The 27,001-nt window shown below is 41.6% G+C and overlaps 1 protein-coding gene across 1 annotated transcript in view; it reads left to right on the top strand.

Moving 5' to 3' along the window:
• Positions 1–20,165, top strand: part of LOC139442824 (uncharacterized) — a 121,980-nt gene extending 101,815 nt beyond the window's left edge. Inside the window, exon 22 of the mRNA XM_071223720.1 lies at positions 19,688–20,165. Within this exon, the coding sequence (XP_071079821.1) occupies positions 19,688–19,783 (96 nt within the window). The 3' untranslated portion in view covers positions 19,784–20,165. The remainder of the gene's footprint in view (positions 1–19,687) is intronic.
• Positions 20,166–27,001: the final 6,836 nt, after the last annotated feature.

Here is a 27,001-nt window from a genome sequence, read left to right as displayed (position 1 = left end):
AGATACTACGCTGCTTTTTGCATTCATGCTTTACTTGTCAGATTTAATTTCCCATTCATTTTGTAACCCTGGTACTCACTCCCTGCAAGTGTGCAGTTGTCAAGATGTAAGCAATCTTGTTAGCTCTTGCTCTGTTGAAGTTACCTGTAGTACACAGGTTTTCCATCAGTTTAGATTTGAAGATTTGAAGTAAACAAAATAGTTTGTGTGGTGAACTGTTTTCTACTTCAATCCCTTCACATCTTCTTCACTCTAGTGAAGTCCCCATCTTCTCTGATCTTTCCTCCCTATTATCTTTTCCAGTCACCATCTTCATCTCTTATCCTCAACTTGTTTCGACATGCATTCCATTTTTTCACAACGTCTTTATACCCAGCTTTCCCATATCCCTTCTAAATGGAGTCTCATCCAATCCTTCTGACTTCCCAACTAACTTCCTGTATCTTCACATCTTTTCCTCTTTTCATCTTTCGTTACCTGTTTCCCTTTCCTGCTGCTCTGCCTTCGAAGTCATCATCTTCTTAACTGACATCTCTTCTCCACCACTTTTCCCTGATCCATATCTGTCTCTTCCGTACCACTTCCCTACCTCTTCCCCACTAATCCTTCTCCACCACTTCCCCACCTCTTTTCCCTCACCCATATCTGTCTTTTCTCCACCACTTCCCCACCTCTTTTCCCTGATCCATATCTGTCTTTTCTCCACCACTTCCCCACCTCTTTTCCCTGATCCATATCTGTCTTATCTCTACCACTTCCCCACCTCTTTTCCCTGATCCATACCTGTCTTTTCTCCACCACTTCCCCACCTCTTTTCCCTGATCCATATCTGTCTTTTCTCCACCACTCCCCACCTCTTTTCCCTGATCCAAACCTGTCTTTTCTCCTCCATTTCCCCTACTCTTCCTCACCTCTTTTCCCTGATCCATATCTGTCTCTTCTCTGCCACTTCCACCACCTCTTCCCCGCCTTTTTCCCACCTCTTTTCACTGATCCATATCTGTCTCTTCTTCACCACTTCCCCACTTCTTCTCCCTGATCCATATCTGTTTCTTCCCCACTGTCCCTTCCCCACTATCCCTTCCCCACCTCTTCCCCACACTTCAACACTGTCCCTTCCCCACCTCTTCCCCACCTCTTCTCCTTGATACATATCTGTTTCTTCCCCACCTCTTCCCCACTTATCCTTCCCCACCTCTTTTCCTTGATCCATATCTGTTACTTCCCCACTTATCCTTCCCCACCTCTTCCCACCTCTTCTCCTTGATACATATCTGTCCCTTCCCCACCACTTCCCCACTTATCCTTGCCCACCTCATCCCCACCTCTTTTCCTTGATACATATCTGTCCCTTCCCCACCACTTCCCCACCTCTTCCCCACTAATCCTTCCCCACCTCTTTTCCTTGATCCATATCTGTTACTTCCCCACCTCTTCCCCACTTATCCTTGCCCACCTCTTCCCCACCTCTTCTCCTTGATACATATCTGTCCCTTCCCCACCACTTCCCCACCTCTTCCCCACTTATCCTTCCCCACCTCTTTTCCTTGATCCATATCTGCTACTTCCCCACCACTTCCCCACTTATCCTTGCCCACCTCTTCCCCACCTCTTCTCCTTGATACATATCTGTCCCTTCCCCACCACTTCCCCACTAATCCTTCCCCACCTCTTCTCCTTGATCGATATCTGTTACTTCCCCACCACTTCCCCACCTCTTCTCCTTGATACATATATGTCCCTTCCCCACCACTTCCCCACCTCTTCCCCACTAATCCTTCCTCCACCTCTTCTCCTTGATACATATCTGTTTCTTCCCCACCTCTTCCCCACCTCTTCTCCTTGATTCATATCTGTTTCTTCCCCACCACTTCCCCACCTCTCCCCCACTTATCCTTCCCCACCTCTTTTCCTTGATCCATATCTGTTACTTCCCCACCTCTCCCCCACCTATTCTCCACTAACCCTTACACTAGTTTCCTCTCTGGTCTTCTGGTTGTCCCTTCTTCACATCTACATCTCTCCCATGGGTATTCTGGGCTATTTTAGATCTCAGAAGTCAACACCTGTCAACCGAGGTGGTCAGGCCTGCTTGTCTAGGCTGATTATGTGTTATTGTACCCCAATGGCATGGAACGTTGCTCATAATAACAATCACAATTTTTCCTGGTCTAGATTTGATTATTTACAGGCTGCCATCATATACCACGAACATTGCTGCGAGTGCCATTAAACAACAAACAAAACACTTGCATCTTCTCCACTAATGTCCCTGTCTATGTCTTGTCTACAATCACCCACTCCTGCCCATTGTTCTTCCCTCCATGCACACATACCTTCCTACAGTCACTGAGAGGCTTTGAGAGCGATGTGATCCACACAATGGTTTCTGAATGTTCTGCTTTTATCAATCTGACCCTCCTGTAACTTTATAAGACTGAGGAAGCTGATTATGTCCAAAGTCACAGTACTCTAATTTATCTTAATGTGAAACACTCAGCCTGACAAATATCTACTAGATTGAAAAGCAGATACTGAAGCAATTTTTCCTGGTCTAGTTTGAACCATGTGTTGTTTAAGTCAGTGTTTAATCACCTGGCTGGAGCTACCTGTAGTGTTTTACCTGATACCAGTGTTTAACACAGATAACACTGCTTGCTATTTGGCCTTGTTGAAATCTGTCAAGCCTCTTGGCATGGTGTGAGGTGGTCCACAGGTGTGTGTGTGGCTATGTTTGTGGAATCAATGACATAGACCCTGCTATATTAAGTATGCACCTGTGTTTGGGCGGTGTATAACACTGGCCTCAGATAGCCTATTATCTTCTGATTGGCCAAGCTTCCATCACATCTCACCAGTCAGAACTGTTTCCCATAGCTTTACAACCTAGCCTGGAGTTCTGTTCATAACTATAATCTGCTAGTACTCAATATGGCTAATGTTTTTTCGCATCAGATTCTGAAGTGTCCACAGCTCCACACTCCTCAGAGCCACCTCACAGCCTTCATTACAACCTCACCACCCACTAACCCATCCTCTTACACAACTGCACTGTAGCCTCATCATTTACTCATCAGAACTTAACCATCTTCGTCCGCTTAATACCCTTCAACCATCCACTAACCAGCCTCCCTTCACCTCATCACAACTTCACTGTCCTCTAACAACCCTGTCTTCACAGTCTTATCCTCATCATCACAGCCCACTCACCACTCACCACCCACACACAGCCCGCTCACCAACCATACACAGCCCACTCACCACCCACACACAGCCCACTCACCACCCATACACAGCCCGCTCACCAACCACACACAGCCTGCTCACCACCCACACACAGCCCGCTCACCACCCATACACAGCCCGCTCACCAACCACACACAGCCCTCTCACCACCCACACACATCCCGCGCACCACACACACACAGCCCACTCACCACCAACACACAGCCCGCTCACCACCCACACACAGCCCACTCACCACCAACACACAGCCCGCTCACCACCCACACACAGCCTGCTCACCACCCACACACAGCCAACTCACCACCAACACACAGCCCGCTCACCACCCACACACAGCCTGCTCACCACCCACACACAACCAACTCACCACCAACACACAGCCTGCTCACCACCCACACACAGCCCACTCACCACCAACACACAGCCCGCTCACCACCCACACACAGCCCCCTCACCATCCACACACAGCCAACTCACCATCCACACAAAGCCCACTCACCACACACGCACAGCCCGCTCACCACCCACACACAGCCTGCTCACCATCAACACACAGCCCACTCACCACACACGCACAGCCCGCTCACCACCAACACACAGCCCGCTCACCACCCACACACAGCCCACTCACCACCCACACACAGCCTGCTCACCACCCACAAACAGCCCACTCACCACCCACACACAGCCCACTCACCATCCACACACAGCCCACTCACTATCCACACACAGCCCGCTCATGCCCATGACCATCTGTGGAACCCTGTTTCTCAGGTCATTACCACCTGTGGAACCCTGTTTCTCATCCCCATAACCATCTGTGGAACCCTGTTTCTCATTCCCCTATTCACCTGTGCTACCCTGTTTCTCATCTCAATATTCACCTGTGGTATCCCTGGTTTCTCATCCCCTTATTAGCCTGTGGTACCCCAAGTTTCTCATTCCCCTATTCACCTGTGCTACCCTGTTTCTCATGTCAATATCACCTGTGGTACCCCCCTTCCATTTCTCATCCCCTTATTCACCAGTGGTACCCCCAGTTTCTCATTCCCCTATTCACCTGTGCTACCCTGTTTCTCATCCCCTATTCACCTGTGCTACCCCTGTTTCTCATGTCAATATCACCTGTGGTACCCCCTTCCATTTCTCATCCCCTTATTCGCCAGTGGTACCCCTTGTTTTTCATCCTATAACCACCTGTGGTACAGCCTGTTTCTCATGGCAATATCACCTGTGGTACAGCCTGTTTCTCATGACAATATCACCTGTGGTACAGCCTGTTTCTCATGACAATATCACCTGTGGTACAGCCTGTTTCTCATGGCAATATCACCTGTGGTACAGCCTGTTTCTCAACCCCCAAAACACCTGCCGTCTGTTCATCACCTCCACCAACCCATTACAACCTGTAATCAGCAATCCAAACCTACCCTCTAACTGCTGTCTATTTTCACACCCCACCACGCCCAGCCATCCCACCCCACCCACCTACCCTCCGTTACTCATACCCTTACCCACCTGTAATGTGCCATCATCTTTACCTGACTGCCTCGTCATCCCAGCCTGTGTTGGTGATACATACGCCATACTTTATTACTCACTCTATCTGGTAGATACTGTAATTGTGCAAAACTGAACTTGTTTTTGTAAATGCACAGATTAAAGATTAGAGAACATCGCACATGTTTAGATTACAGTTGGATTTAGAGCAAGATGAACGAATGTATGAGAGAGTTATCAGCGAACACTTGTTGGCTCTCATTTCCTGTCATTCACTTGAGGATACGTAATTCTTCACATCAATCTTTATGTTGAACCCGCATCCAAGTACTTAGCTCACGGGGCAGGATACCGGGACTTGTTTAGCTCACCTTATACTACGGCTGGGACGGGTAACTCAGGTACTCAGGTACTCGGGTCTGGTGGTTCCTGAGTACCTACATGACTACCCGGGCCCGTGATTAGTCACATGATTTATTGTTTTATGGCAAAAATATATCTAGAACTTCCACGGTTACACTATAAGTGACTAATGTTCGCATTTCTTTCTGACTATGCATGCATTCCTTCTGACTTTATATGTTTGAATAGACAACTTCAGTATATGCATGACCAGATCGTTTTATACGAGTATCTAAATACCTTTTGCCACGGCTACGGTCAAACTATTCCCAATCAGACATTTGTACCTATTTCTTGAGACCAACAGCGGGTACCCCGGTAGGGTCGGGTAGTAGTGGGGTGGGTACCCGGGTAGTACATTTGGACTCGTCCCAGAACTACCTTATACCCAATGTGAAACAAAAATCCACTCTCTTCTTGACAGGCGGATTATGTTACAGGATTCCTTGACGTGTCTAGCTCACCTAATACCTCATGTACAACAAGTTTCCACTCACCACATGTCAACTAGCTAATGGGACACATCCCTGACATGTATAGCTCACCTGATACGTCATGTAAAACAAGATTCCACTCACCACATGTCAACTAGCTAATGGGACACATCCCTGACATGTATAGCTCACCTGATATATCATGTAAAACAAGATTCCACTCACCACATGTGAACTAGCTGATGGGACACATCCCTGACATGTATAGCTCACCTGATACGTCATGCAAAACAAGATTCCACTCACCACATGTGAACTAGCTGATGGGACACATCCCTGACATGTATAGCTCACCTGATACGTCATGTAAAACAAGATTCCACTCACCACATGTGAACTAGCTGATGGGACACATCCCTGACATGTATAGCTCACCTGATACGTCATGTAAAACAAGATTCCACTCACCACATGTGAACTAGCTGATGGGACACATCCCTGACATGTATAGCTCACCTGATACGTCATGTAAAACAAGATTCCACTCACACCATGTGAACTAGCTGATGGGACACATCCCTGACATGTATAGCTCACCTGATACGTCATGTAAAACAAGATTCCACTCACCACATGTCAACTAGCTGATGGGACACATCCCTGACATGTATAGCTCACCTGATACGTCATGTAAAACAAGATTCCACTCACCACATGTCAACTAGCTAATGGGACAATTCCCTGACATGTTAACCTGATACATAATGTTAAACAGCTGATCATGCCTTAAATATCCCCTTCTATCGTTTGCATTGATTAACTGTATTTGGGTTTATAAATAGAAATTTCTGATTAATGACTTATCTCATACTCAAACCTCAGTAATGGTTAAAATGCTCTTTCTGAACCCTGAACGTTTTGTACAAATTATTTTTGTGCATCCCTGAATCTTCAACCCTGCAACATTGACTTAATCTCTCACAGAAATGTGTCATGACTTGAGGTACTGGACCGCCTGAGATGAATGAAGCCTCATGTCTTTGTTCTTTAGGCTGCTGGTATGAATTTATATCCACTGTGTGGATCCTTGCCCATAATCAATGACTTGTCCAGACTTGTACAGGTTACTGTCGTATTGCTTGAATATTGCTGAGTATGGTGCTATACTGTATACACAAAGCAAATGAAAGGGTTTTTTGTCTAATGGAATATATGGAGTTCTGATGTTTCCTTAAGAACTGCATCTCCACTGGCGCTGAGTGTAGAACACTATTAGATCACAACTTCCTGTTTGGGGCACATGTCATTTGTTAGTTTGGGGGCACATGTAATTTTGGTTTACACTATTGGAACACAACTTCCTGTTTGGGGCACATGTCATTAGTTGTTTTGGGGGCACATGTCATTATTTGGTTTACACTTTTAGATCACAACTTCCTGTTTGGGGAACATGTCATTAGTTGGTTTGGGGGCACATGTCATTAGTTGGTTTGCACAATTAGATCACAACTTCCTGTTTGGGGCACTGGTCATCAGTTGGTTTGTGGGCACATGTCATTCGTTGGTTTATACTATTTGATCACAACTTCCTGTTTGCAGTACATGTCATTAGTTGGTTTATACTATTGGATCACAACTCCCTGTTTGGGGCACATGTCATTAGTTGGTTTATACTATTGGATCACAACTCCCTGTTTGGGGTACATGTCATTATTTGGTTTACACTATTGGATCACAACTCCCTGTTTGGGGTACATGTCATTATTTGGTTTATAATATTGGATCACAACTTCCTGTTTGGGGTACATGTCATTATTTGGTTTACACTTTTAGATCACAACTCCCTGTTTGGGGTACATGTCATTAGTTGGTTTATAATATTGGATCACAACTTCATGTTTGGGGCACATGTCATTAGTTGGTTTACACTATTGGATCACAACTTCCTGTTTGGGGTACATGTCATTATTTGGTTTATACTATTGGATCACAACTCCCTGTTTGGGGTACATGTCATTATTTGGTTTATACTATTGGATCACAACTCCCTGTTTGGGGTACATGTCATTATTTGGTTTATACTATTGGATCACAACTCCCTGTTTGGGGCACATGTCATTAGTCGGTTTAATAGATACTGCCAAGATTAGGGTTATGTCGTTCTTTTACCTGTAGATGTAAATATAGCTAAAGCAATTAATCAAATCAAAAGTATTGACAAGTGTATCATATCAATATTGAGAAAGCATGTCCTCGTGGTGACTCATAAGTCATGGCTTTCTGTTTTGATGTGACATTAAATTGGCATCGTCACACCAATCAATAGACTCGTCCCTGACAACTTGGTGTACGCAAACATGACGATTGGAAACCAAACAGTGTGTTATTAAAGAATGTGTTTATGAGTGAACTGGGGATATTCTCACCATGAAGTTCCATCCTCCGCTTCACACCAGGGTATTTCTGTATCTCCTCCACACAAGAGGCCAGGCAAGTTCATTAAGTCTTAATGAGAGTCGATGAGTACCTGTGGACTCAAATAGTTAGCCATCACAAATCTATGTTCTTCCACTTCTGACAGCAATCGACTAAAATAGTTGTTTTGAGTAGAGATTATGACATGGTGTAAACTGATAGCAAATCACACATATTCAAATATTTATCCTTGCAAAAATAATTGATCATATATTTGTCAAATACTGACTCCTGTTCTTTTTATGCCCTGGCTTGCACATACTGTTAGTGTTTTTTGTCTGCTAAGATCTTGTCTTGTTTGTCGACTGGTATGAAGTCTATTTATAGTGTTGCATCTGTCCAATCAGCACATTCCACTTGTATTATTAGAAGTTGCTGTAGTCAAAATTGAAACTAAACCAATAATTATCAACTGAGTTTTGGAATCACATGGGCGTATTGTACTGTTGATGATTCAGTAACCATTAATACATGGCAACTTCCTGTTTGGGGCACATGTCATTAGTTGGTTTAAGGGCACATGTCATTAGTTGGTTTAAGGGCACAGGTCATAAGTTGGTTTAAGGGCACAGGTCATTAGTTAGTTTAAGGGCACAGGTCATTAGTTAGTTTAAGGGCACAGGTCATTAGTTGGTTTAAGGGCACATGTCATTAGTTAGTTTAAGGGCACATGTCATTAGTTAGTTTAAGGGCACATGTCATTAGTTGGTTTAAGGGCACATGTCATTAGTTGGTTTAAGGGCACAGGTCATTAGTTGGTTTAAGGGCACATGTCATTAGTTGGTTTAAGGGCACATGTCATTAGTTGGTTTAAGGGCACATATCATTAGTTGGTTTAAGGGCACAGGTCATTAGTTAGTTTAAGGGCACATGTCATTAGTTGGTTTAAGGGCACAGGTCATTAGTTGGTTTAAGGGCACATGTCATTAGTTGGTTTAAGGGCACATGTCATTAGTTGGTTTAAGGGCACATATCATTAGATGTCACAACGTTTCAGAGCTAGTTCTTGCTCCTTCATCAGGTGAATGACATTGCATGTCAAGAGGGTTGACCTAATGGACCTGGTTGACAGGCTTCGTGTGATTGTGCTCAGATGGGTGGGCTGTTGCGCATAATATCAACCAATGGTTTGTCTGTTCCAGATTCAATTATTTACGTGGCAATGTGGTATAACTGCTTATTGCTAACTGTGGCATAAAACAACATTATAACACACAGACATGTGACTACGCTGCATGAATATTTGATTCATCCTTTTGAAAACACAGACAAATCAAAGGTTACCCCTTGTATGTTACATGTGTACAGAACTTGCTCCCATGTCTTGAACTTTGCTTTAAGTACGAATCAGAGTGTGTTATGCAAAGTTTATTAAACTCTGTTGTTCCGTATTTTTTTGTATCTATACTTAAAAAGTTCTGCTTATTTCTAAATATGCAATTTATCATTTATTTCCAAATCATGATCAGGAGTCAGTAATGTACTTTGATTGTGTGAGGAGTCCAAGTATGGGGTTGGTGCCAAGTAATGCAAGGTGCATGCGTAAGGAGTCCAAGTATGGGCTTGGTGCCAAGTAATGCAAGGTGCTTGTGTGAGGAGTCCAAACATGGGGTTGGTGCCAAGTAATGCAAGGTGCTTGTGTGAGGAGTCCAAGTATGGGCTTGGTGCCAAGTAATGCAAGGTGCATGTGTGAGGAGTCCAAACATGGGGTTGGTGCCAAGTAATGCGAGGTGCTTGTGTGAGGAGTCCAAACATGGGGTTGGTGCCAAGTAATGCGAGGTGCTTGTGTGAGGAGTCCCAAAATGGGCTTGGTGCCAAGTAATGCAAGGTGCATGTGTGAGGAGTCCAAGTATGGGCTTGGTGCCAAGTAATGCAAGGTGCTTGTGTGAGGAGTCCAAACATGGGGTTGGTGCCAAGTAATGCGAGGTGCTTGTGTGAGGAGTCCAAACATGGGGTTGGTGCCAAGTAATGCGAGGTGTTTGTGTGAGGAGTCCAAACATGGGGTTGGTGACAAGTAATGCAAGGTGCTTGTGTGAGGAGTCCAAACATGGGGTTGGTGCCAAGTAATGCAAGGTGCATGTGTAAGGGGTCCAAACATGGGGTTGGTGCCAAGTAATGCAAGGTGCTTGTGTGAGGAGTCCAAACATGGGGTTGGTGCCAAGTAATGCAACGTGCTTGTGTGAGGAGTCCAAACATGGGGTTGGTGCCAAGTAATGCAAGGTGCATGTGTAAGGAGTCCAAACATGGGGTTGGTGCCAAGTAATGCAACGTGCTTGTGTGAGGAGTCCAAGTAATGGGTTGGTGACAAGTAATGCAAGGTGCTTGTGTAAGGAGTCCAAGTAATGGGTTGGTGCCAAGTAATGCAAGGTGCTTGTGTAAGGAGTCCAAGTAATACAAGGTGCTTGTGTGAGGAGTCCAAGTAATGGGTTGGTGCCAAGTTATACAAGTTGCTTGTGTAAGGAGTCCAAGTAATGGGTTGGTGCCAAGTAATGCAAGGTGCTTGTGTAAGGAGTCCAAGTAATGGGTTGGTTCCAAGTATTGCAACGTGCTTGTGTGTGCTCATTAAGCACATTCATAATCATGCTTTATGTCAAAAGGAAATCATTACCACTTGATTACATAATTTATTTATCAGGGATCCTTTGGAAATATAATAATAAATATAGGGAAATAAAAATGTTGCAATATTCCAAACACATATTACCAACTCAAGAAAAACCCAACTGTCATAAGGCTCCACATTTCTTATTGTATGTGATTAAGTTCACATGCCATGTGGTAGATAACAATATTTTGTATGATTATTAACAGATAATCTTTGAAAGAAAGTGCTTATTTGGCGCTACTGTATCGGGCGACTGTGAGATATACAATGAGACATCTGCAGCTAATGAGGTCCGCCCCTCTGTGATGTGTACGTAGTTGTGGTGTGTGTGGTGGGGGACCTGTCAGACGGCAACATGTCGACATCTACACGTGCCGCCGCTAAATGATTTCTTGCACCTGCTACACACAACCACCAGCTGCAAATAACTCCCACAAGCCTGTGCACTTGTACATGCATGCACGTGCACACACATTAGCACATATTTACGCTTTTGCAGAGTCATTCACTGACAACAGATTACCGCACCTGCTTGCAGTGAATGCCATCTGTAAATAATATGCTCGTACGGAACGTGTTCGTGTGTGCCAGAACACTTACACCCAGCACCTGGCATGAAAGCATTTCTGTTTTCAAACAAACAATGAAAATTCTTTCAACCAAGTGCCACACTTTTTCACACACAAAACACAATATGGCTGAAATACTGTCCACATGACTTTTACTCACTCACTTTAACTCATTCACTTTAACTCACTCACTTTAACTCACTCACTTGAGAAGAGTTTTCGTTTCTCAATGAAGGAGAATATCTACGCAAAAGTTTGCAAATCTGTCTCCCAGACCTGAGAGAACAAATTAAAAGAGGAGTCCAACTCAAGTCTAGAATGATTTGGCAAGTCTAGATTGCCTCAGCTCTATCTGTAATTAGGTAGTGTTCTGGGCTCCATTTGGATTATATTTCTCCTATTTTGTAGATATGTATTTCGTAAATAAGATAACTTAATTTCTGGGACTAAATGTCAGTCTAATGGTTGCAGTTCACAGGTAGCCCAGTAGATGGTGTATATGCTTGTCATGGGGAGGTTGGGTTCAGTCCCCACTGGGATGTACCGGTATGCTGCTGACCATTATTGTTGTCCCGTGTGATTGTTGTAAAATTGCCTCAGGAAGCTTCAGGCCTAATAGATGATGTCTAGCCATGCTAATATCTTTGTTTCCTCCAGAATGACAAAGAGTTTTAACACGAAGTAGTGACTGAGTTTGATGAATTCCACCTTTTCAGTTATAATCCGGCTTGGAAGAAGCCGACCATGCTTCTGGACAACAAAAGTATCTCTATAATACATGTGCATATATATTTATGGATAGCTACTCTATCATGTTCAAAGAATATGTGTAGCCACTTAGAAGAGGTTACATGAAGATCTGGGCTATGCTTCAGCCAATATTGCTTGTCATCAATGGGATCGAGTGGTCAGGCTTGCTAACTTGGTTGATGCATGTCATCATATTCCAAATTGTAGAATGATGTTCATGATATCAATCACTGGATTGTCTAGTTCAGACTCATTTGTTTAATGACTGCTTGATTAAAGGTGACTCTGCATGTCCTAAGAGGCGACTAACGGGATCGGGTGGTGAGACTTGCTGACTTGGCTGATGCATGTCATTATCCCAATTGCGTGGATTGATGCTCATGATGTCTGGTCCAGACTTGATTATTTACAGACCAGCGTCATGTAGCTGGAATATTTTTGAATGCGGCATTAGAAAACAAACAAACAAACCAAAAGACTGCTGGAATAGTGGAATATTTCTGAGTGCAACATTACACAACAAACAAACAAACAAATAGAGAAGATAAGTGAGTTAGTTTGGCTTGTGCCTGTCTGAACAGTATGTCAGGCATGTCATCCATGTCGTTGGTTGGTTGGTTTGTTGTCTTATGCCGCACTCAGCAATATTCCAGCTATATGACGGCATTCTGTAAATAATCGAGTCTGGACCAGACAATCCAGTGATTGATATCATGAGCATCGATCAACGCAATTGGGATCGATGACATGCATCAACCAAGTCAGCGAGCCTGACCATCCGATCCTGTTAGTTGCCTCTTACGACAAGCAGTCGCCTTTTACGGCAAGCATGGGTTGCTCAAGACCTGTTCTAGCCCGGATCTTTAAGGGACTCATCCATGTCAGCGTGATATGGGAGGGAAGACTTAAGTGATGCAGATCTTAGACAGTTACTACTTTGGTGAAACCCAGGAGCAGACTTAGAAACATAATCAGTATGAACCAAGACTCTTACGACAATCATGGGTTGCTGAAGACCAATTCTAGCACAGGAGCAGAAGCATGGGCACAGCGCTGACAAACTTAGAAACATAATCAGGATGAACCGAGACCCTTTCGACAATCATGGGTTGCTGAAGACCAATCCTAGCACAGCGCTGACAAACTTAGAAACATAATCAGGTAAAACGAGACTCTTACGACAATCATGGGTTGCTGAAGACCAATTCTAGCACAGGAGCAGAAGCATGGGCACAGCGCTGACAAACTTAGAAACATAATCAGGATGAACCGAGACCCTTTCGACAATCATAGGTTGCTGAAGACCAATCCTAGCACAGCGCTGACAAACTTAGAAACATAATCAGGATGAACCGAGACTCTTACGACAATCTTGGGTTGCTGCTATGATGGCTTTCTACATCTCAAACATATAATAACAGCATGTCTTGAGTAGAAAATATGTTGAAAGTTTCAGAAACCATGGTCTGTAAACCCTTGTTTATATGACATAATTAAAAGTAGATTGGGTAATTAAAAGTTTCTGATCTTCCCAGACCGCCTATGTGTCCCACCGGTAGTGCTAAAGATGATATGTGTGGGAGCAAGACCCGAGTACTGTTGATATGAGATATTAGTCAGTTGATCAGGCTGGGTAATGATAAGGCTCCCAGTCAGCTATCAGCGGCATCGGAGTAGCGAGCCTCAATAAAAACCCTTGTCCCACATACAACAGATTTATATCATGATAAACAAAGCTGGCTACACACCATTTGCTACAGTTGTACAAACCCCTTATCTCTGGGGGGACCACTCAATGTTATCGGTGAGGAGCTCCTTCTGAAGGGGAGTCATGGGAGAACCAATAGCAGCGAACTAGGAGAGATACACGATCATTCTGGTTATTTATTAATCAAGGATAATGATGTTTTTGTATCATTGGGGGCATGCTTTGCTATGGTTATATGGCCTTGTTCGCTCTTTAAGCTGATTTAAGTGTCGGATATAATGCAAATTACTTCAGTGAATTAAAGGGGAGTATCCCCAGGCCACTATGGCAATCCTTGCAAATTTGATTCAAATCATTATGAACCTGCTTTATTGGTCTGTAAGCTCAGATTTTGTTATGTATATCAGTCTAGTTGGTGCATACCCTAATTTCACAAGGAACTGACCCAGTTTGGGACTGATCAGGGACTGGTCATTTATAAGGGAGTGGGGGTGGGTCAGGGTTTTTTGTTGCACTATTGTACTGAAAATAATGACCCTCCCCTAATGTTTGTCAAATCTTTGGATGACCCTCCCCATGTCCTTGTAAAAAAAATTCATGACTCTTCCTGAAAAGTCAAAAAGCACTTATTTATTGACCCTGGAAGGCTTCAGTTTATAAGATTTGTCCTTCCCTGGTCTACTGGTCCCTGGTCTACTGACATAATTTGATCCTAAAGAAACATACTGGTATTTTGAAATAAAAAAAATCATGACGTTTCAATACGTTTTGGCCGTGGATAGGATATCACATCCTTTATTTGTGATATGGGCTCATGAGACCATGACTTATGTTACATATACCATGAGTCCAATACAGTTACATTATTTAACCCTTCCACCCCCTCCCCACCCCACCCCACCCCACCTTATCCCCAACTCCCCACCCCACCCCACCCCATGGTATCATCACTATCTCATAGTGATTCATAAACATAAACTTGTTTATGACATGATCGGAGTCGTACAATCAACTCTGCTTTTGGTGGAGATTTCTTATGATTATGGAAATGTTTTTTGTCGCTTATATTTCAATGAAAAAGTCTCAGAAAAGAGTTGATCACATGCTTATATTCCTCATTATTCCTTGTTTTTAGTCCCTTGATATTTCATCAGTGGGTTAATGCTGATTTTCATTATGACTCATTTTACCATGGTGATTTAGGCATTATAAGAGAAGGGTACTTCTTTAGACGGAACCAATTAATAAATAAAGTAACCAGCGGAAATTAGGATTTTCTTCATTACCTCATTACCAGCACAATATATTTTCAGTGATTTTCGGGGATCCATTCATATCATTTTCTGCACTATTTTTCCTTTTATGCCCAATGAAATCTGTTTGGGCAGACAAACCGTTATTCTCTAGCATTGACTTTGTATATTTTACAGACATTGTCAAACTGGAATCCCCCAAAACCTGTACTGTGAGTCAGTAAATGATATAGTTGTGTTGAAACCGGCATGTTTAGTGGTTGACCTACCATCAACAGGCAAACCTCTTGCTGGATCAAGTATGCACAATGTTTATTTAGGATACACAAACAGATTTTCATGAATGGAAACTGAAGGTGACAGGTGACACCATCCCAGGATACAGTGTGTCCTCACATCAGATGTATAGGATTATAGTGGTGTGGGGACCATGGATCAGTGTGTCAAGTGCTTCCGTGTAATCCCCACTCCAGCATACACTGTACATAGTCTCCCTCCCATCCTGCATCTGTCATCTCGCTGGACACTCAGCCCGAGTCAACATACACACCCCGGTTTCACCTAGTCCCTATGGTTGACAAGGTGTGTCCAGATACAGATCATGTTTCTGTTATTGTCACCTTGCTTCCTGGGCAGTAACCTTAGGGTTGACCTTGAAGTGCAAAGTGGGTATTGGGTGGGCAGAATAGTTTCTGAATGGGAACAGACATGGATGTTGACCTGCTACTTCGTGAAGTGGTCTCTGTCCCTCAAGGCGATCTTTAGGCGACTCTGACTACCACAGCGCTTACACTTTGACAAGGCGGTCGGGTAGCCTAGTGGTTAAAGCGCTCTCGCGTCACGCCGAAGACCCTGGTTCAATTCCTGACATGGGTACAATGTTTGAAGCCCATTTCTGGTGTCCCCCGCCGTGATATTGCTGGAATATTGCTAAAAGCGGCGTAAAACCATACTCACTCACTCACCATACTTTTACATAGCTACAATAATCATTATGCTAAGATCCATCTTTGGAACAGGGACCAGTTCACAGAATTACAGGTGTCATTAAAGGAATATGAAACTATTATGCCACAATAGAAGCATCAAATCATGATGACATAATAAGAGTATCAAATTATGTTACCACAGTAGGAGTATCAAATTATGATGCCACAGTAGGTGTATCAAATCATGATGCCACAGAAGGAGTATCAAATCATGATGCCACCGTAGAAGCATCAAATCATGATGCCATAATAGGAGCATGAAATCATGATGCCACAGTGGGAGTATCAAATCATGATGCCACAGTAGGAGTATCAAATCATGATGCCACAGTAGAAGTATCAAATCATGATGTCAGTAGGAGTATCAAATCATGATGCCACCGTAGAAGCATCAAATCATGATGCCATAATAGGAGCATGAAATCATGATGCCACAGTGGGAGTATCAAATCATGATGCCACATTAGGAGTATCAAATCTTGATTCCACAGTAGGAGTCAACAGTTTGATCCCTTGCCTCTCTTTAACTTCAACTTACGACAGTCACAGCGCCGAGATCCCTTATGGTGACAGTCACGGTGCCAAGATCTCTTGTGGCGACAGTCACAGTGCCAAGATCCCTTGTGGCGCAGGGTCCTGGTTGGTTTAATTCCCAGCCTGTACTGTTTGCACTGCAGTCTCCCACCATGCTCCTGACATCAGTAGTATAGACATGTGAAATGTATCATTGTAGATAAATATGGATGTCATTTGAAGCTTGAACTGTTTTTCACATTGCTTGTCAGCCATGTAATCTGTGCCTGTTGTTTGCGCTCAACATGACAAGCCATCTGTGAGGGTGTCAGCTTGCAGTTCAGGTGTACAGGGGGGGGGACAGAATGAGGGGAAGGGGGGACAGAAGGAGGGGAAGGGGGGGGAAAGGAACGAAATCATGTCTTCCAAGACCACAATTCAAGAAAACATCTCTCATTTCAAAAGAAAAGGTGTTGTTGTCTATGTTACATGTGTCTGTATGCGTAGTGGAAGATTACAAGAAAAGAGAATGTGTTGTGTCAGATGACTGTGTGCAAATACATATATGGATGTTACGTTCATGTTGTTTCATACTGCGAACCCATATGATGCAATCTTGTAATGAATACGTACTCTACATTGGGAAAAAAGTAATTAACTGTGAACATGTGTCTTTGAAACGGGAGGAAAAGGTTGCAGCAAAGTTGATAGCTTGGTGTCCCATTATTCTCAACACAGAGACTGGTACAAGCTATGGGGGATTGTGTCCGTCGCCTGGAGAGTGAGAACACAACACACGGGGTGCCGACAACACAAGTGTATGCCTCAAACAAAACAGTGTTTGTGGATTATGTACCGAGATAATCGATGTCTGGGGATCTATGTCAGCCCTTTACATGGGGAACACAGGGGCATCATTGTAGCTGAACATCTTAATGAGAAGGGATGTTTAAAAATTTTAAAATTATACTACTACTACTACTACTACTACTACTACTACTACTACTGCAGCTGCTGATACTACTACTACTACTGCAGCTGCTGATACTACTACTACTACTGCAGCTGCTGATACTACTACTACTACTGCAGCTGCTGATACTACTACTACTACTGCAGATGCTGATACTACTACTACTACTACAACTTCTACTACTACTACTACTAACTACTACTCTACTACTACTACTACTACTACTACTGCAGCTGCTGATACTACTACTACTACTGCAGATGCTGATACTACTACTACTACTACTACAACTTCTACTACTACTACTACTAACTACTACTCTACTACTACTACTACTGCAGATGCTGATACTACTACTACTACTAACTACTCTACTACTACAACTTCTACTACTAACTACTACTCTACTACTACTACTACTACTGCTACTACTACTACTAACTACTACTCTACTACTACTACTCTACTACTACTACTCTACTACTACTACTACTGCTACTACTACTACTAACTACTACTCTACTACTACTACTACTCTACTACTACTGCTACTACTACTACTAACTACTACACTACTACTACTACTACTAACTACTACTCTACTACTACTACTACTACTGCAGCTGCTGATACTACTACTACTGCAGCTGCTATTACTATAACCTACTACTGCAGCTGTTGCTACTACTACTGCTGCAGGTGCTACTACTACTACTACTACTACTACTACTACTACATGTACTACTATAACCCTGAGGGGATTCCGGCTCAGTCCCTTGGTAGATTGCATCACAACATTCGTACCCTGATGGCATGGATCATTACTCATAATACATGTATCAATCACTGGCTTGTCTGGTCCAGACTCGATTACTTACAGGCTGCAGTCATATAGCTGGAACACTAACACCTCAATCTAAGTGTTCAATGTTCATGTCTCCTTCAGTGTAGGCGTGCAGTACACACACGATATCACAGACAGACAAAGAAATACAACCATAAGCTACTACTATCTTACATCCGTCTTACATTTTTTACTTAAAAACTTGAAGGCTCTTTACCGTTCAAGGTGGGATCATTCAGTAGTGCATTCTCAACTCCCTGGGGAGTATACAGCCTAAGCTGCCTGGTAGGCAGAAGCTGTTTAATCAGTATTGAAAATGCCTACATTTTGCAAGTGATGCAACTCTCTTCCAGTTACAAGTAGTTCTGTTCAGATTACAACTGTTGTATCCTTTCTGCAAGCATTTTTATTCATCTTAAATATTGTCCTATCCATTTTTGAAGAGCTCCATCAAATTGCAGATAGTTTTATCCACTTTGCAAGAGTGTCAAATTGAATGTGAATTGTCTGTTGTCTATTCATTGTTCTTTGGCTCAATCAATTTAAAAAAAAATGTTTTATGCATATTGAAAAAAACTTTTTTCATTTTTTGATGAATCCATTTCCAAATAATCCCCTATCCAGTTAACAGATGAAAATTTATATTGGAAGTAACCCAGTCCTTTATATTATACTGTCTGTCAATATTACAAATCATGTTATCCAATTTAATAAGAAGTTCATCCATTCTTCAACAATGCCTATCGCTGAAGGAACCAGAAAAGCCAAGGAATCAATATTCCATATTGCACACAAATCTTTAAGACAACCTGTTGACGTGTTAGATATGCTACGTGTTTAAGACAGCCTTAATGTAATGGTTAAATATGACACCTGTTTAAGACACCTGTGTGTGTATATGTGGTGGCATGTGGTCCTGTGCACAGCGCACAGCGCACAGCGCACAGGTCACAAATCAGGTGAAGTTAAGCAACGTCGGTCTCGGAGAGTCCTTGGATGGGTGACCATGTTTCGGCAGCTTGGCTCCTGGGAGTTTCTAGGGCCTTGGTCCTGCCCCACACTGCAGCACATGCAACACATGTGGTGTCCCCATGGGCGAGTGACTTTGTTCGAAATGTGCCTCTGTTAACCCAGCAGTGAACCATACCCAGTAGGATGAGATGGCAATGTGGTTGTTAACCTTCTAGCGACTAACAGGCAGCTTTGGTTGTATACTCCCCAGGGAGCTGAGAATGATTGTTGAGTGATCAAGTGACGGGTAATAATAGCGCCTTGAGCATGCCCCTGAGTGGTGTAGAAATATGCACAATATGATTAGCCTATCATTATATTTTTTTTTATATTATTATTATTATTATTAAAAAATATATTTTTTTTATTTTTTTTTTTATTATAACATTATTAAATGTCTCACTCTGTGTTGCAGGTGTCTGATGAGAGGGCTGTCACCTGCAGTGATGACGGCACCATTCGAATCTGGGACTTTGTGCTGCCCAAAGGATCTCTCAAGAAGTCTGCTTGAAGTATCTGGCACGTGCTACAGACAGAGCTACATGGAGATAGTATCAGTGCAACAGACTAGAAAGAGCTACATGGAGATGATCTCAATGCAGCAGAAATCTACATGGAGATGGTCCCGTAGCTACAACAAATGGCCAACTGTTTCTGAACAAAAGCCATGACACAACGTAACACACTCGGGTCCTGTTAATCCGACATGGTTGGTTACTTTTGATTATGTCAGATTAACGAGTATGTCAGATAAACAAAATGAAGTAGTGTCAATGTTCGTAATCGTAAACCGGACGACTACACGACTACACAATCTCTAAGCTTAACACAAAACATGACTCATTCAAAATATTTTTAAAAGCATTGTCTGGAATGGAAGTCACCAGTTTGAAACTAGTGCCTTCTCAAAAAGCTGCTTTCTTAGTGGCTAATGTCAACTTAGTCATTTCATAAGTTGATCAAAGTTTGCGAAAGGTCGTCAGAACGTGACCTGTAATGGGATATCCTCACCGGTAGCGAGAACATGTATCTGATTTTAATGAGATCGAGGTAATCTTAGCAAGTGTTGAATCCTGTTTTGTTTATTTAAAGCATTAATTGTTTATTGTTTAGCAAGTTTATCTCTGCAGCCGTTGTAATATGCAGGTACCAGCCGACTCGTCTCACATCAAAACACAGGCTGTGTACTCGCAGGCAGATGACAACGGTTTAAGTTGATCACTGTGTTGGATTAACTGACTCAATAATTAGTGATTTCAGTAATTCGTTGTAAATTAGGTATGTCGGAGTCTGCAAAACTGTCATATTAACAGGTCTAAAGATAAAGGTCTAAGTTAATTGTTTCCCATCATTAGTGTCGGATAAAACTGATTGTCAGATTAACGATGGTCAGATTAATGAGACTTGACAGTAGGTATCGAGATTAGATAAGTTTACATCATAGAATATAGCAATATACTGTGGAACCTCATTACTTCCGAATCTGACTTGATGAAATAGTAAAGTTCAATAAAAGTGTCGATAAGTTCTACTGCATTCGTCTGAAAAACTCAGACAATACTCTAACAATATTGTATAGCAACAGAGGTTCCAGATTAATGAGGGTCCACTGTACCTCCTTACCTGTCTATCTGACTCTAGGAAAAAGTAGTTTTCTACTTTACAAACTGTATTTATATTCTATGCAATTCTGATTACTGTAGTAGTTTTATATATCATCTTGTTTCCTCAATAAGCAAAGTTAAGATATTTTATACTTGTACTTTTACAGTTTCTAACTTTTCATGGAAGTAGTGTTGATGAAGGAACCTTGATTTTGGATCTGGTGAGTGTCCGTGTCGACAGGGCGGTGTCACCACGTGGTTCTTGTACTAACAAGCAGTTTGTACGGAGGACAATTTAGAGACAGGATTGAATCCTTATTTGTTCAAAGACTTTTTGGTAATAAATTGGTATATATGAAGGCGGTCTGTAAACAGTCAAGTCTAAACCGGACAATCCAGTGATTGATATCATGAGCATCGATCCACGCAATTGGGATACAATGACATGCATCAACCAAATCAGCGAGCTTTACCACCCAATCCAGCTAGTCGCCTCTTATGACAAGCATAGTCGCCTCTTACGAAAAGCACAGTCGCCTTTTAAGGCAAGCATGGGTTGCTGAAGACCAATTCTAACCGGATCTTAACGGGTCTCTTCACGATGTAACCATGTCCTACCCAGCTGGAAACGTACTGGCATCCATACAACTGCTTGTTATTACAAACCAAACTTCTACTATGGCAATCAATGATCATGATCAGCTTCATGTGTACTGCTGTTTCCGTCCATGGACACAATACAATGTCAGATATACATACTTTTTTGAAGTGAGAACATCTGAGCTGCTGTGATATTACCTTGCAATACTATGGTGTGTTTGATATTTTATCCCACATTCTTCCATATACATATGTTATGTTTACCGATACCCTTGTTTATGATGCTGATGCTGATGCTGATGCTGATTCTGATTGTCGCAGTTACATACTGCCCTGAAAATGAATCTGTGCTTGCATGTGTTACCTATATGAAAGCATGCTATAACATTATTTATTGAAATTTTAACTTAAAACTGATGTAAGAAGTGAGTATTATTTTGACACCGATTTTTGCAATATTCTGGCAATATCACGACAAGGGACACCAGAAATTGGCTTGATACATTGTACCCATGTGGGGAATCGAACCTGGGTCTTCAGTGCTATGAGTGAACGCTTTAACCTCTTAGCTACCACACCACCACCCTAATAATGATCGATGAATGGCAAATTGACGAAGTAACATGAGGTTGTCTCAAAAACATTGACCATTCTCCAAATGTCAGATCTTGTTTGTTTTTTTGGATTATGGATTTTATTACTGATAAATTTGGTCAGTATGTCAAAATGTATATACCGTAATCAACGTAATAAGCGCCCAGGGTGCTCTCAAAATTAGAAATAGGGGGCTCTTATTAGAATATTATTTAGGTTAAAAAACAGAGTTGAAAGATAAATTTTGGGGTTTATGCTGACAGCCTGAAATGTTTATATACGACATATATTTTTCCAGAATTTAATTACCCATAATTAAGGGTGCATATAACACACGAGTGCGTATTATATGCGAATAAATAAGTCTTGTGTACATTGATCAATCAGAAGGGGTGCTAATTGGGATTGTTTACTAGCTAATATATTAGCAAATATCGCTGCAGGCGCTTATTAGAGTGGGGTGCTTATTACGTCAAATACGGTAATGAAATTGTTTCAAAGGAATTGTTTTGTGAACTTTTAGATGTATTGGGTCAGTAGATGGAAAAAAAGGTCTGGTCTCACTGGTACTAGGCCTTTATATAATAACTTGAATTTGACATCAGAGTTTCGAATTTTATTTATTATAATATTCTCTGAATACAGTATCAGTTCAGGATTTCTGTTGATGACAAATGTTTCAAGATTATTTTTATGATCAAAATGTTATTTACTGTTGGCAGCATTAAAAATGATGCCACACTGATTTTGGGGGGTTTGCTCTTTAAATAAATGAAAAATGTACTGCCAAAAAGCATCATGGAACCAAACAGAGAGTTGTGCACTGATGGAGGTAATAAATTAGGTGGAGAATTCATCCTGCTGGTATTATATACACCATTCCATGTACAGTTTCCTCTACCTGGTAGTATGTAGGTCTACAATTGTTGTTGACCATGTGTAGTGTTTTGTTTGTTGTTTGATGCCGCATTCAGCAATATTCCAGGTATATGATGGCGCTCTGTAAATAATCAAGTCTGGAACAGACCAATCAGTGATTGACAACATGAGCATATGGGATCGATGACATGCAAAAACCAAGTCAGCCTACCTGACCACCCGATCCTGTTAGTCGGCTATTACGACAAGCATAGTCACCTTTTACGACAAGCATGGGTTGCTGAAGACCTATTCTACCCCAGATCGTCACAGGTCATCATGTGTAGTGTATGTATATCTATATTCACTGGTACACAAACTATCTTGTGTCTGAAAAACAGTGTTCAGTTTGCAATCACAATGTCATATTAAGAATGTGGCCTATTATAATGAAGATTTTATCATGTTTGTTTTTTTGTGTAAAGTTTTATAAACTATATTCCTCACAGAAGAGATTCTGAGGCCATTGAGAAACTGCAATGCTGATCGAATAGTAATTAGCCTCTTGAACAATTAGTCTTTTCTCCTTATGTTTATGATGAGATTTGTTAGAGTTGTGTTACAAGTTTGCTGGGGAAAAAACACTTGTGAAGATGAAATTGATGGTGTACTGTGGTTGGAATAATGCAGTAGTTTGCAGGAACCATTCTGAAGGTCATCATTGGTATTTTAAACATTTCTTATGCGATTTTATTTATCTTTTTCTTCATCATAAACTTGTGTGGCTTTTGCCAAGGGATGTTCATATAGTTGTACGGTTGCCTATTAAGTTGTTTTCTGATCATTGTTTCTATGTTGAACAATGTCATAGCCATTACGTTGTCATCATCCAGTCAGACCACTGTTTCACACACCAAAATCCTCAAATTAAATTGTTTGATAGGCGTTACTTAGAAGTTGACGGATGACAAGGTAGACACAATTTTATGGATAACAACTTCTTTAATACTGTAAAAAGTGACGTTTCGGTATAGATCCTTATACAGTTGTCAAGACTACTTGACGTCAAGTTTTTATCCATAAAATTGTGTCTACCTTACCAAAATCCTCATCTGGAACCACAAAGTCAATGAAGATGAAACTCTGCATGGTGATCTGATCCTGCAATGGTCTGATCTGGTTTAAGCATGCTGATTTTTTAGGCTCATTGACTCAAATCAAAGAAATTAGTGATTATAAACATATTCTGAGTGTTCAGGATGCTATTTAGGAAGTATATTAAATATGAAGATAGTTTTGATTTCATCCCAAAAAAATATATGTGTTGTTTTAAAATACTCTTTTTTTAAGCTTATGTTTCATTATTCACTTTTAGCAATATCAAGGGATTAGATTATAAAGCAAGAAAATGTATTGGCCTGGCATTGTACATTAAATTAGATTTTGCAGACAGTCATCAGATGAAGTAGTTTTAAAGAATGCTTAAAGAATGGTACTATTGTTCAGGAAAGGTTATGTTAAAACATTAATATTTTCATACTGAAGGTCAAGCTCTCTTTAACTTTTGGATAAACTTACAAAATCAATTATTCAGTGTATGTAGCTATCTCAAGAATGTGGGAAACATAAACCAAAACTATTAATTTCTTAAATTTGCGCACAAAATTCCTGCAATTCCAGTACATTGATCAGCATCAAGTAGTATATTTTTTATATCCTGAAGCATTCATCTGGGGTAACTGACAACCTGTATTGTCACTTGAATGTCTGAGGGAGCAATACTCTCTCTCCAGTATCTAGTTTATGGTGTTGAAGTTTATTGATGTATATGCTTTATGGTCCGTGAAAGTACTAATTCCTACGTATACAATATCTCTGTTACATCAGTGATCCGTTTTTTTGGCTATAAAACTATAAAAAAATCTTCGTTCCTGTTACTATGACACTAGCAAAGTATGATCTATTCTTCATAATTGCCCACATAAGCTGGTAATAACCTCGTTACTGTGTGATAAATGACAATTTTAATGCCAGTGACAACACAGAGAAAACTTTTGTAGTCCACACAGAAGAGAAGGTTTTCCCACTTTGGGCATGTGTGTGAGATTTGGAAAGCAAAGTACTATTATAAGCACAACTAGTAATGGATAGTTGACAGTGAAGAGGACGTCTGTTGAGAATCTGAAATTTTTTATCATGTGATTGACAGCTGAAATACAAGATTTCTGACATGGATGTTATAGAGATAGTATTCTTTGAATTATTTACAATATTACCTTTTGTTGGATGTTCTTCTCACTGGTCAGTTGATGCAATTGACATTTACATAAGGCTTGGATTTACATTTGATATGATGTTGTATAATGTTCATATTTTATTATTGTAGTATTTTAATGATGATTTATTTTTGAAAATGTTTTGCTGATGGAGTGAAACAGATTATACACTTTTGGATGAATTATATATCAGCCATACATGACTATGTCCAAAGAACTGTTTTTAATCTTTTAAAGTCTGCAGACTTTTGATTTGTCTGGGCCTGTGTGGTTGATTGTTGTGACAACTGTGATAATAAATACCTGGATATGATAGAGGAAAGGTGTTTGTTCTTGTGGGTTTTTTCAAACCTGAATGTATGTTTTTGTGATAGTACATGAAGACTACAGTTTAAGTGTATTTTGACATGTTTGTAGACTTCAGTATCAGTTGTTGATAAAGACTGATAAACTGACAGGTCATGTTGAAAGTGACTGAAGCCAGACATATCTGTACTCAATGTCCTGCTTCATGGTGCAGAGGGCACAGCATCTTTCTGGTTTACCTCCAAACAGTAGGGCAACAAAGTAGACAATATATGGATAGCAACTTCTTTAGTTAATGTGAAGGTGATGTTTCAGTATAGTTCCTTATACCATTGTCAAGCAAGACTGAATGAGGCAGCTAGTCTAAGCAGTTGAGCAATAGTGTTGTAATTGTTGACACAGATCAGACAGCTGGTGTAAGCAGTAGGGCAATAGTGTGCCATGGTCGACACAGATCTGGCAGCTGGTCTAAGCAGTAGGGCAATAGTGTTGTCATGGTCGACACAGGCCAGGCAGCTAGTCTAAGCAGTAGGGCAATAGTGTTGTCATTGTTGACACAGATCAGACAGCTGGTCTAAGCAGTAGGGCAATAGTGTTGTCATTGTTAACACAGATCAGGCTGCTGGTCTAAGCAGTAGGGCAATAGTGTTGTCATTGTTAACACAGATCAGGCTGCTGGTCTAAGCAGTAGGGCAATAGTGATGTCATTGGTGACACAGATCAGACAGCTGGTCTAAGCAGTAGGGCAATAGTGTTGTCATTGGTGACACAGATCAAACAGCTGGTATAAGCAGTAGGGCAATAGTGTTGTCATTGTTAACACAGATCAGGCTGCTGGTCTAAGCAGCAGGGCAATAGTTTTGTCACAGACGACACAGATCAGGCAGCTGGTCTAAGCAGAAGGGCAATAGTGTTGTCATGGTCGACACAGGCCAGGCAGCTAGTCTAAGCAGTAGGGCAATAGTGTTGTCATTGTTGACACAGATCAGACAGCTAGTCTAAGCAGTAGGGCAATAGTGTTGTCATTGTTGACAAAGATCAGACAGCTGGTCTAAGCAGTAGGGCAAAAGTGTGCCATGGTCGACACAGATCTGGCAGCTAGTCTAAGCAGTAGGGCAATAGTGTTGTCATTGTTGACACAGATCAGGCTGCTGGTCTAAGCAGTAGGGCAATAGTTTTGTCACAGACGACACAGATCAGGCTGCTGGTCTAAGCAGTAGGGCAATAGTGTTGTCATTGTTGACAAAGATCAGACAGCAGGTCTAAGCAGTAGGGCAATAGTGTTGTCACAGTCGACACAGATCAGGTAGCTAGTCTAAGCAGCAGGGCAATAGTGTTGTCATTGTTGACACAGATCAGACAGCTGGTCTAAGCAGTAGGGCAATAGTGTTGTCATTGTTGACAAAGATCAGACAGCAGGTCTAAGCAGTAGGGCAATAGTGTTGTCATTGTTGACACAGATCAGACAGCTGGTCTAAGCAGCAGGGCAAT

Source organism: Haliotis cracherodii, unplaced genomic scaffold (genome assembly GCF_022045235.1).
Source record: "Haliotis cracherodii isolate W230 unplaced genomic scaffold, xgHalCrac1.p SCAF_5, whole genome shotgun sequence".
NCBI lineage: Eukaryota > Metazoa > Mollusca > Gastropoda > Lepetellida > Haliotidae > Haliotis > Haliotis cracherodii.
The sequence above is the reverse complement of the archived record's forward strand: the minus strand, read 5'-3'. Positions and strand labels throughout refer to the sequence as shown.